We start from the raw sequence: 11,123 nt of genomic DNA, 5'->3' as shown, positions 1-11,123 counted from the left end.
CGCGACTCGGTGAAACCCAAACCCGGGAAGTTGGTTTGTGTGCTGCGGCAGTAACGCTGACAGTCTTCCTGAAAGTCATTTATCTGAATTTATTCACACACGGTTTTCAAGTTTTGTTGCAGAAACGGAGACACGGTAAGCATTGCATTCATATGAATGACGTTACATCCACTTTAATGTAATAAAAGGACGTGGTTAGCGTGCTAGCTAGCTAACTTGGAGGGAAAGCCGCCTTATGTTTTGGTTATCGCGTCTTGTCAACACATGCAGCTGGAGGCATTGGTCTGACTATATATACACGTATTAGTCACTGTATGGCAGCCCCGTCTCCATGAGTTAAAGACTGTTTTTCTTTGATTCTCGCCGCCCCAGCAGGTCTTGGACTAGCTTTAAGAACCCTCCCTCCCTGTAGTCCATGTGTTCTACTGTACTTCTGGTCCACAGGGAGTCGAAAAACATGCTGGAGTGTGGCATGCTGATAAGAGACAAAAAGGCTCTTCGCTCCCGCTCCACTGTCCTTCTCAAAGAGCTGGAGGTGGACGCTCTGCTGCTCCAGTGTCTCCAGACAGAGGAGATACTGACTGAGAACATGGCAGAAAGCATCATGGTATGGAAACAAGGGCCAACAACACACACTGCTCTATTATCACTCCCTACTGAGTTATAGACTTGGTGTTACACTCAGTTTGCTGAAAATTGTTGAAGTTTAGTGTCAAATTGAACTTTAAAAAGATAAAGATGAAATCTTTATGCATACTTTTTATATGATACCTTATTATACTCTAGATCTTCATCTATTACACCTGAATCTAAATCTGATCTTTTCAATTCAATTCAACTTTATTTTTATAGTGCAAATTACAACAAAGTCATCTCAAAGAGCTTTAAAAATACAGTGCATTAGACAGAAAGAACCCAACAAGATCCACATTAACAAACATTTAGCGACAGTGGGAAGACAAAACGCCCTCTTTTTTTTTTGGAAGAAATCTCCAGCGAAACCAGGTCCAGAGGTGGCAGCCATCCGCTTTGACTGGTTGGGGTTAGTGAACAGTAGGGCCAACTGAATAGGATAGAAGGATAGTCCATCCGAGTGTTCCAGACTAGTTGAGCCATGAACCATTGATCAGTCCATCCGGGTGTCCCAGACTAATTGAGCCGCGAGCCATCGATCAGGAACTGCCAGCTCCAGCATCAAGACACCTGAAACATCAAAAAGAGCGAAGGGCGAGGAGGAGGCACAGACTGCAGGAAAAACATGATACACTTGTTCCTAGTGGTTGGGTTTATAATAAACACCTTGCGGCATCCCCTATGCTCGGAAATGCTACCACTCCAGACAAGGTTTCGTCTTGTACTGGGCGCACGTATTGATATATGAGGTGGGCATCAGTGTAATTGGTGTGTAAGCAGTGTGAGCAGTAATCTTGTGATTACATTCTTCTTATATGTATTCTTTGTGTGTGAGGATTATGGCAGATGTGTTCTCAAACCACCATTAGTGTAGTTGTCAGTTGATTGTCATTAAAATTAAAGTTTAAATTATCGGATATCCATCCGATATCAGCCAGAAAACGAATATCGGATTTTATCGGACTGCATCTAAATTCTCCGTTATAAGCGCTCAGATAAGTTTTTGTTGTTTTTGTCCCCGCACTCAGTTGTTCCCACCATATACTGACAGTAAGAAATAACTGAAGTGAATTTGAATTGTTGATTATTGTTTTCTGTTTGAGTAACATCACTTGATCAAGCCTACAAAAAAGTAATAAAAGAATGTATGATTCGTGCTGATATTGTATCGGATTCATATCGGTATCGGCCAATACTGAAGGTTTTAATATTGGTATCATATTGGAAGTAAAAAAGTTGTATCGGGACATCCCTAGTTTAAATTAATGTATTGAATCCTTTAAACCCCAAAGCATGAAAACATTTGACATTAAACAACCTCTCAGAGTATTTGTGGTCCGGTGATAAACCTACACTGTCAGTAGGTGAATGCAGAAATTAGGGATGAAAGTTTAGTTATTTATGAATGAACCACTAGATCCTCTGGCTCTTGAATAATTCATATTGGTAAATAAATACAAATAATTTATGTGACAAGAAAAAGTTTTGAAATTTCTTAACCATTTCCTACCATTTTATTTTTTATATTAATTTAGTGAAGATTAAAAAAAAAAAAAAAGGTCTTTGTCTAAAACGAGATCAATGCCGAACATGGAAATTATTATGTGAGACCTTCAGGTGCTGGATGACACCAGATCATTTAATGCTAAATATCCAACATATGATCATTTTCACCAGCACTTTACATGTGCCACGTAAGACATTTCCAATCAACCAGAAACCTTTATTATGACATCCATTTCTGTGACGCTTTCTGTTGTCTTGAAAGCCTAAATTTGAAATGTAATGGTTTTAGCTATACATAAATGAAACTATGAAACAAAATGTCACAATACGGCCTTTTCTCCTCCAGGCAGAGCAGACTTCTCACAACCGTAGCTGGCGTTTGCTGAATCTTCTTCCAAAGCGTGGACCTCGTGCTTTCAGCAGCTTCTGCTCGGCCCTGCGAGAAACTGAGCAGCAGCACCTGTGTGACCTGCTCATGCAGTCCCAAGAGCAACATGACAGAGAAACACATGTAGATGTGAGTTTGTACCTTACCGAGCATTGCTACACATTATCACACAACGCAGAAAGCTGAAGCTTGGCACAAGAGGCAGTCAGTTTGTCTTCTGCTCACAGAGTGTTGTTGAGCCTGTGGAAGAGCCAGAGAGAGAGTCAGAGCAGCAAGTGAAGGAGAGAAGAGGGAAGAAAGGAGAGGTGAGCAGAGTGTCTGTAATCTCTGACAAGACTCTGTTTAAACATGGAAGACAATGCACGACTTACTGTGTTGCAATAGCTAGCGTTCAACCCATAGAGGGCTGTCACTCTGACATTTTATCACTAAAAACACTACATTTAAAACCACACTGTGGATTTTGTGACCTAAAGAGTTGAATTATTTTAAATGATTCCTCAGGCCAATATACAGCGATTGACTGTATCAATGCTCCGCTTTTACGATTTAAATTATCAACTTACGGAATTACTAAAGGATGAGTTCACTCAGAATGTAGGCTTATTCAAGAGGTTAAAAGCTTTAATTTTGCCCCGATGAATTGAGGAAGTGTAGTACAGCCCTCCGCTGCAGCCGTCTGCACTGTAGCGGGAAGGAGCAGGAAGGGGCTGCTGCCAAGGCTCTACAGACAGTGAAGGACGGGAGAGTTGTCTCTTGAAGTTGCTTAAAAAGTTCAAATTTTTCAACTTCGCTCAAATCACGCAAGACACGTCGCTTGAGGGGAGATAACTTGAGGTCGCGTCATTTACATTGATTTGAATGTAATCTAATCGCTTCAGTCACTTCAGTTGCGTTCGGTGTGAATGCACCTTCAGGCATTTCGCACAAGCAACAGATTCCTACTTACATAAAACTAACTTTACTTGTCTTTAATAGTGAGTCGATGATCTCTCTTCAACCAACAGGTCAACTCCTGTCTGCTTACACAATCAAAAGACAAAGGAGGCTGGCCCGACTGATTTTTGCGATAGAGCTGCAGCGCTTGTGGACACTAGGGGCGCTTGATGTGAAAGTTACAAGTCTAGCGCCCCTAGTGGCCAAAAGTTACACGGTGTTTCTTTAAATGCTTAGACTAAAATGTGAAGAGTTTGACTATGATCAATAAACTACATTACTTCCTACCTAATCATATATTCAGCAGAAAAAAGTGGTTTTAGGGTTTACTTACACTTTAAGGATCCATCATAGCTCACCTTTACGTCTTCACTAATCAAAAATAATGAGCCATTAAAAGTGGCAGCATGAATAAATTGGTCATTACCAGACATTCTCAGTAGACACTGTGAGGACCAGCGTTTTATTTTTCCCCATTTAAGATAGATGCCAGGATATGAAGGGCAGGTACAAAGAGGGACAGGAGACGTGGACATGAGGAGCTGACAGATGTGAGAGTCACAGCAAAGAATTTTCATCTCACCACATGTTTGAATGCATGCACCACATTTCCTCATAGAAACCAACTTTCACATAATTCATTATTCTTCATTTATGTTTATTACTCAGATTCTCTCTTCAATCTAAATGTGTGTGAATGATATTTGATTGCAGAATTCTGCCAGCTCTGCTATTCCACTTTCAACTCAGGAGGAAACACCTGCCAAAAGAACGCGAACAGAAGGTGAGTGTGTTTCAGTCCAATGGAGACTTTTGAATAATCACATTACAGTGATTTCTGTTTGTTGCCCTGGAGACATTTTTCATAAATTGGACTATAATGTTTTGTTGTGAGACAGGTTAATGGCTTAAAACTAGAATACAAAACCGTCGAGCATTATATAACCTTTTCTTTGAGTAATGTGGAGCAGAGTGGATCCACCTGCGTGTGCCACACCTAAGCAGTGACTCACTCGCTGCATTGGAGTTTGTTGTTGAATCACTACTAACAGGATGAGTGCTTTGTGCTCTTTAAACAAGTGTGTGTTTGTCCTTTGTCTGCTGCAGAGTCCATGGAGTTCAGCCTCACTGCCGACAGTCCCATCAGCTCACCAGTTCTCCCGTGCTCTCATGAGTTCTACCTCTCACGCTATAAACAGGTGAACAGGTCAAATTATAGTTTTATCATAGATCAATACATCAAAAATGATTTAGTACTCTAAAAAGAAAGGAAAAAGGCAGAAAAATGCCATTTGAAAGTTTGTTTTCATCTCCACCGTAAACACTTTGTTGAAATTTTCATTCATTACACTGTGGGATGTGGAGTCCTGTAAACACTGTTTTTACCTTATTTTTACCGGGATTTCTTGTTGTTCTTCGTCAGAAAAGAAAGACAGTGACACATTTGGTCGCATTATGTTCTAGTTTGTTCCTGGTATTCCCCATGATATCAGAATGAAGTAAAAAAAAAAAAAAAAAACTCCACATCCCACAATGCAATGCACGAAAATTTGTGTTTACGGTGAGGATGAAAACAAACTGCCCACATCTTTAAAATGTTGTAGCATTGCTGTCTCATAATGATTGCACTTCCTGTGGTGTTGACCTTTGACTGCATGTGCAGAGAAAAAAAAAATAGAATAAAATAAAATGTTGTAGCAGCTTCTTTTGTTGATATAATACAAATGTAGTACTGTACTGTTATGGCTCTGTTTTTATGATATAACAGATGTAGTATAGTTGCACCGTAGTCACAGTTTTGGCCTGTCTTTCCAGTGAAATACGTTTAAAACGTGTTTCTGAAAGCAGTGTTTTGCGTTATTATAAAGAGCACGATATGATTAGCTGTGCTTTATATGGCTGGAATCAAATTTTCGGTATGTTGGAAATGTTTTTCTATCTTGTGTCGTAATTGAACATTTGGTTGGCGACCCCTGCTATAGAATGATTGAGTTTTACAAGTGTGATTTCTACTAGTGCAGAAGTGGAATAGTTTCCATAATTTTTTACCCTCGCCCGAAGGGTGTTGTCATCAGTTCGTTGTCCGTCTGTTTGTCCATCCGTCTGTCTGTGTGTGTAGAGTGGTGTAGGTTTTTAAATGCAATACCCACCAACCATTCTCACACTAAAACATTGGTACTAATGGGGGATTCCAGGTAATGAAAAAAAAAATTCCAGTTGTTCGATTTTTGACGAAAAAACAGCGTTTTTGAGGATTTTGAAAAAAACTTTGTTGTGGTGTAGGTGTAAATCTGAATTCATAACCCAGCAACAATTCATGCATCAAAGCATTGGTACCAATATGGGGATTATAGGTAATGATGAAAATTTTGCAGTCGGACAAGACAGCGTTTTTGAGGATTTTGGAAAAAACTTTGTCATGGACTGATTTTAAAGAAGGAAAGGAGGTGGACCATTGATACCTTGCTGTAAGGTGACATTCACTCAGGGCTTTAGATTAGTGGCAACATTTTTTATTTTTGTGTTTGTCACAGAAACTACTACGTAATAAAATCCTATGCATAAACAGGTGAGTAATCATATTTAATAATGTTGTATTCCCCAACCGGTATTATAAATGTAATGGATGAACCATTTCCAACTAAAAACTCACTGAAGTGCTTAGCTTGGTCTCAATAAATCAATGTAAATTATTTTTTGTGACAGTTAATATTTTGAGGCTTTTTCAAATGTCAGGCCGAGGGTTTTCAAGTGCAGGCACGTTATGTTTATACTATTACTTGATGGATTTTTTTCTTTTTGTTCTTTTGTGTTTCTCTCCCAGTCATACAGGATGAATTCGACACCTCGGGGCTTTGCTCTGGTGATCAGTAATGTCACCTTTGACCCCCATATGGCTCCTGAGCTTGACCAGAGAAAGGGAGGTGAGGTGGATGACGAGGTCCTCAGGAAGGTGTTCACAGAGCTGGGCTACCCTGTAGCCGTTCACAGAGACCTCACAGCTCAGGTGAGGCAGATGTGGACACATGTTGATAAATACCTTGGATATGTTTATATTTTAATTAAAAAGTAATCACCACAGAGTAGATTTTTTTTTTCTTCTTTTAAATGTTGTCTTTAATTAATTCAGTTATCTTCGTTTATCCCTTTTGATTTAAACTCTTATTATTCACGTAGGCCATGAGGACATGTATTGAGAACTTTTGCATGCGGCCCGATCATCGGACGGTGGACAGCTGTGTTGTGTGTGTGCTTTCACACGGCGTGGAGGGTGCGGTGTACGGAACGGACGGACAGCTGCTGCAGGTGAGTCGAATCAGTGACGATGTCGCTGTGTTCAAGAGTGAAGCTGTTGATTCCTTCCTTCCTGTCAGACGTTTAACTGTTGTTTTCTTAAAGCTGGATTGGCTGTTTGACGCCTTTGACAACGCACACTGCCCACTGCTACAAAACAAACCCAAGATATTTTTCATCCAGGCCTGCAGAGGCGGTAAGAAGTCAGTGTTTTTTGTAGAAAACTATTCCAAGAAAAAGGAAAAATAGTGACAAATTGTTGTAGAAACATTCACACATTCACCCCGTCTGTCTGTCTACATGAGCAGATGTTTTCTAAGTGTGCTGTGCTGACCACTGACAGGGTGCATCCATTCATCTCCAGATGTTGTGGTGCACATGCAGTGATAGACTTGCACAGTTTGTGTCGAGGCAGCTAAAAAAAGACACAATCATCAAATACCATTAAATAACAAATAGTGTCAGTCTTGGTTCCACCCCAGGTGTGACATGACCAGAAATGTTAAAAATTGGAGAAATAAATATATTCAGGAGCCTCTAAATCATTGTTTTTCAACCTTGGGGATCTGGAAATTTATGAAAATTTAGAATAGATTTTTTTGATATTTTTTAATTGTTCTATAAAAAAATAAAGCAACAAAATCTTAAACAACTATATTTCTATACTTTCACTTTGTAAAATATAATTTGTAATCTAGTTAAACTAAAATGCAGTAAAAATAAATATCTGAGCTCAAACATAATCAAAACCTAATTGTAGAAAAAAACTTTGGGGTCACCAGAAATTCTTGATATCAAAAAGGGGTCATGATCCAAAAAAGGTTGGGAACGACTGCACTAAATACTGTTTCTTTCCAGTTATTTACAAAATAAGATTCTTTAAAATGTGTGTTATCGCTCGTTCATTCCATCATTATTCTCTATAGTGCTTTCTAAATAGTTTTATAAGCAAAATGTTGTAGTCAGACAAAGGGATTCAGAAATAAGAAAAAGAAGGTAAAAAGTTTGAGAATCACTGATTTAGAGAATCGCACTTGCAATATGATGGATCTCTAACCCTATGTTCATCAGATGAGATGGACTGTGGTGTGGAGCAGCTCGATGGACCAGGAAGGACCGGCCGTGAACAGCCTGATGCTGGAAGGGAGGGTCAGGGGGATGCAGACCTCAAACGGATGGACCTGGGGACACCGCGTGTTAAACTGCCCCAGCGGTCGGACATGATCTGTGGCTTTGCGTCTCTCAAAGGTCAGAGCATTTGTAAGTTTGTCTGTCTTGCTCCTCTTTGGTCTAATTATGTGTGAAGTGTTCAGCAAAGAGACTAATAAAGAGGAAAAGGTGACACAGCACCGTTAGGCACTCGTTTTATGGCCATTGCTGTCCCACTTATCTTTCCTCCCGGACGTCATTGCAGCTGTGTTTATTAACCTTTTGTTGTTTAATGTTCTTTATTTTAAGGCACAGCAGCAATGCGAAACACCAAAAGAGGATCCTGGTTCATCCAGGAGCTAAACTCAGCACTCCGCCTGCGTGCCAAAGACACACACCTCGCAGACATATTAGTGCAGGTAAATACTCATGTCCTCTACTGGTTTTCTTGATCCTGCTTTCAGATTTTACTTCGTCCTCCATAGTTTCCGAGCTGCAAACTCTGTAAAACAAGCTACAGCCAGTTTTCCAAACGCTATTACATGTGCCGATATTTGCATGCATGTGAAGATGCATCTTGTCAAAAATATTCTAAAGCTTTTATTTGTTTGCTTGTTGTGTTTATCGTTTGCTTGCATTTATTTGTTTGTTTGTCATGTTAGCAGGATTGCGTGAAAAGTACTTAGCAACATATACCTTAGGCCAGTGGTTCCCGACCTTTTTAGGATCGTGACCAAGAATTTCTGGCGACCCCAAAGCCATTTTTTTTTTCTAGAATTAGTTTTTGATCATGTTTGTTATACTGTATTACAAATACAGAGTAACCAGGATTAGTGACAAGTTACTCCAGCTTAAACATTTTTTTTTTTACTGCGTTTTATTTTAACTAGATATATATTTGGCATTGTAAACGTATAAAATACAGTTGTTTAATGTGTTTTAATTGGAAAAAGTAATGATAATTGTAAATATTATTTTTTATCAGTTACTAGACATTTCAGGCGACCCACATGGGGTTCCGACCCCAAGGTTGAAAAACCCTGCCTTAGGCCATGGAAGATTCACTTACATTTTGGAGGGGATCCGGATAACTAATGTTATTGTTCCCAAATAAAGGGAATCAATCAATCAATCAATATCTGGCAAAGAGGATATTTTGTAACATTTGGAGCCTCTACATAAAAAAAAAAATAGGTAAAATTTCCTTGTTCATTGGAACGGCAGGACTCGTACTAATGCAAGACGTTCAGTTTGCTGGCATAGTGGTATATATACTGTATATATACATAATTTATTGTGAGAGCAGTACCTGTGTGGTTTGATACATTTGACCTTAGTTGGACTTGATGTTTATGGGCTTTACCTTCTTTAGGTCAACGGGCGGATCAAGGAGAGGGAGGGTTACGCTCCAGGCACCGCCCACCATCGCTGCAAAGAGATGTCAGAGTTCACTAGCTCATTGTGCAAAGACCTCTACTTTTTCCCAAAGCACCAGTCCCAGTATTGACAGCCTAACATTATAAAAACACTCTCTCACTAACACACAGACCATTCCACCATCAAAACCTCTAAACAATTCCGCTTGTGCAAAACCACACACCCACACATTCCTTTTGTTACTCCTTTACAAACAGGATTGTTTCTGCTCCGGGTGTCTGAACACACACACACACACACACACACACACACACATGCCTTACAAAATGCCAGCTCTTGGTAATCCTTATGTACTCTATAAAGGGTTAATGTGTATGTGTTTATGTCAGTCAGTGTTTAGGTGCACACAACTATTTTTAAAATGTATTTTGTACACAGATCTATTTTTATGTGTTTTATTTGTATGAAAATGTTTTTATAAAAGAAATTTAACCCAAAATTTTAATTAGTTTATTGTCCTTTCATATTATGACCCATTCTTAGTTTGTTAGTATGATGACAGACAGGGGGCAGTACAAGTGAGGGGTGAAAATAAAGGAAAAAAAAGCATTTCATCAGCTGTTTTTCATCAATATTACACTTATTTTGTCTGCTTTTTAAATGTTTTGTGTTGTCATTATATCCATGGTGTTCATTTCAGACAACACTGTTAAAAAAAACCTGGATTTTTTTAATTTTTTGGGTTATACAGAATCGCTTGTCTTCTCATATTTTGCTTTATAATGTGGAAATCATCTACAGGGCAGCTTTTTAATCAGTCTAAGGTGTTCAAGCGTGGGAAATTCTTGATTCTCCTTTTAATTGTTTCTCTGTAGTGTGGTGCTATATTTGTTGGGACCTTTAACTAAAATTTCTGTATTGTTTCTTGTAATATGCTATGAATGTTTGTCTTCCATATGAATATGCAGGTTCACTCAGCAGCCTTCAGTGGTGTTCATGTTAGGCATTTAAAAACTGTAATGTATTATTCTACTGTCCCTGTATATAGAGACAGTTGTTTTATCCATTATTAGTTTGCACAGATTGTGGGACCATGAGAAGATACTGCCCTGATGTATTGAACAGAGGAACCACAACAGTTCCTGACCTATTTGTAATTATGAAAAAGAAAGAAAACGTGATGTCAGGAGTACACCCAGTCCTCATGTGTTGATCAAAAGAATCAAGATTTAAAGCGGAGAGCAGTATTTCTGCACACGGAGGGATTCTATCCACACATAAATAACTGCCAAATGTTCGACAAAATAGATGTTGACTTGTTTTTTTATTTCTGTGAAATATAATGTTCAAAAGTCGATTATGCGTCTGATCTTTTTGTGTATGCATGTGTGTGTTTTGAAGTACAGTAAGTATATTTTCACAAGGCCTCGTAAGTGGATTTTGATGTTTAGCAACTGTAGCTGTTATCCATCAGTTGGGCTGATGGTGCAGCAGGGATTTCATACAAAAGAATACACAATAAATATATTGCCTACAGATGCGTTTCTAACCAAGATAGTTAGCCAAGGGGAAACTATTTTTGCACATATAATTTAGATCATTGTTTCCCAAACTTTTCACAGTTCAGTACCTCTTCACACACACTTAAAAACAAACTGAACTGAAACTTTTTTTTAACAGCTTCCACATAACCTGAGTGTGTGCATTCTTTATTTTGGACTTGTTTGGTGATTTCAAAACGTTTATTTTAATTTTATTTTACCCAGACGTGAAAGCTATTCAGCTTTTGAAATCAGTGTGAGGGGGCGCTAGAGAACCAATCTGTTCATTTACAACCTTT

At 38.8% G+C, this 11,123-nt stretch overlaps 1 protein-coding gene across 6 annotated transcripts; it reads left to right on the top strand.

The window, feature by feature from the left end:
- casp2 (caspase 2, apoptosis-related cysteine peptidase) lies at positions 1 to 10,638 on the top strand. 6 transcript variants are annotated; one of them, XM_028469784.1, is made up of 12 exons: positions 1 to 135; positions 376 to 607; positions 2,486 to 2,656; positions 2,755 to 2,832; positions 4,178 to 4,247; positions 4,571 to 4,662; positions 6,288 to 6,470; positions 6,641 to 6,769; positions 6,863 to 6,953; positions 7,829 to 8,005; positions 8,216 to 8,325; positions 9,279 to 10,638. In XM_028469784.1, the coding sequence occupies exons 2-12, from the start codon at positions 416 to 418 to the stop codon at positions 9,411 to 9,413; spliced, it is 1,428 nt and encodes a 475-aa protein (XP_028325585.1). In that variant the 5' UTR covers positions 1 to 135; positions 376 to 415; the 3' UTR covers positions 9,414 to 10,638. The 6 variants fall into 6 exon arrangements, with proteins under 6 accessions (XP_028325585.1, XP_028325583.1, XP_028325587.1 ...); XM_028469782.1 differs by having other exon boundaries at positions 7,829 to 8,017; XM_028469783.1 differs by having other exon boundaries at positions 15 to 135; positions 373 to 607; positions 7,829 to 8,017.
- The last annotated feature ends 485 nt before the right edge of the window (positions 10,639 to 11,123 follow it).

This window comes from Gouania willdenowi, chromosome 16, assembly GCF_900634775.1.
Source record: "Gouania willdenowi chromosome 16, fGouWil2.1, whole genome shotgun sequence".
Taxonomy (NCBI): domain Eukaryota; kingdom Metazoa; phylum Chordata; class Actinopteri; order Blenniiformes; family Gobiesocidae; genus Gouania; species Gouania willdenowi.
The sequence above is the reverse complement of the archived record's forward strand: the minus strand, read 5'-3'. Positions and strand labels throughout refer to the sequence as shown.

Coding starts and splice junctions, on each gene's coding strand:
- casp2 (XM_028469782.1), top strand. CDS start 416: ATGTGTTCTACTGTACTTCTGGTCCACAGGGAGTCGAAAAACATGCTG. Junction 2,657..2,754: donor ACAGAGAAACACATGTAGAT/GTGAGTTTGTAC, acceptor TTCTGCTCACAG/AGTGTTGTTGAGCCTGTGGA. Junction 8,326..9,278: donor TCGCAGACATATTAGTGCAG/GTAAATACTCAT, acceptor TACCTTCTTTAG/GTCAACGGGCGGATCAAGGA.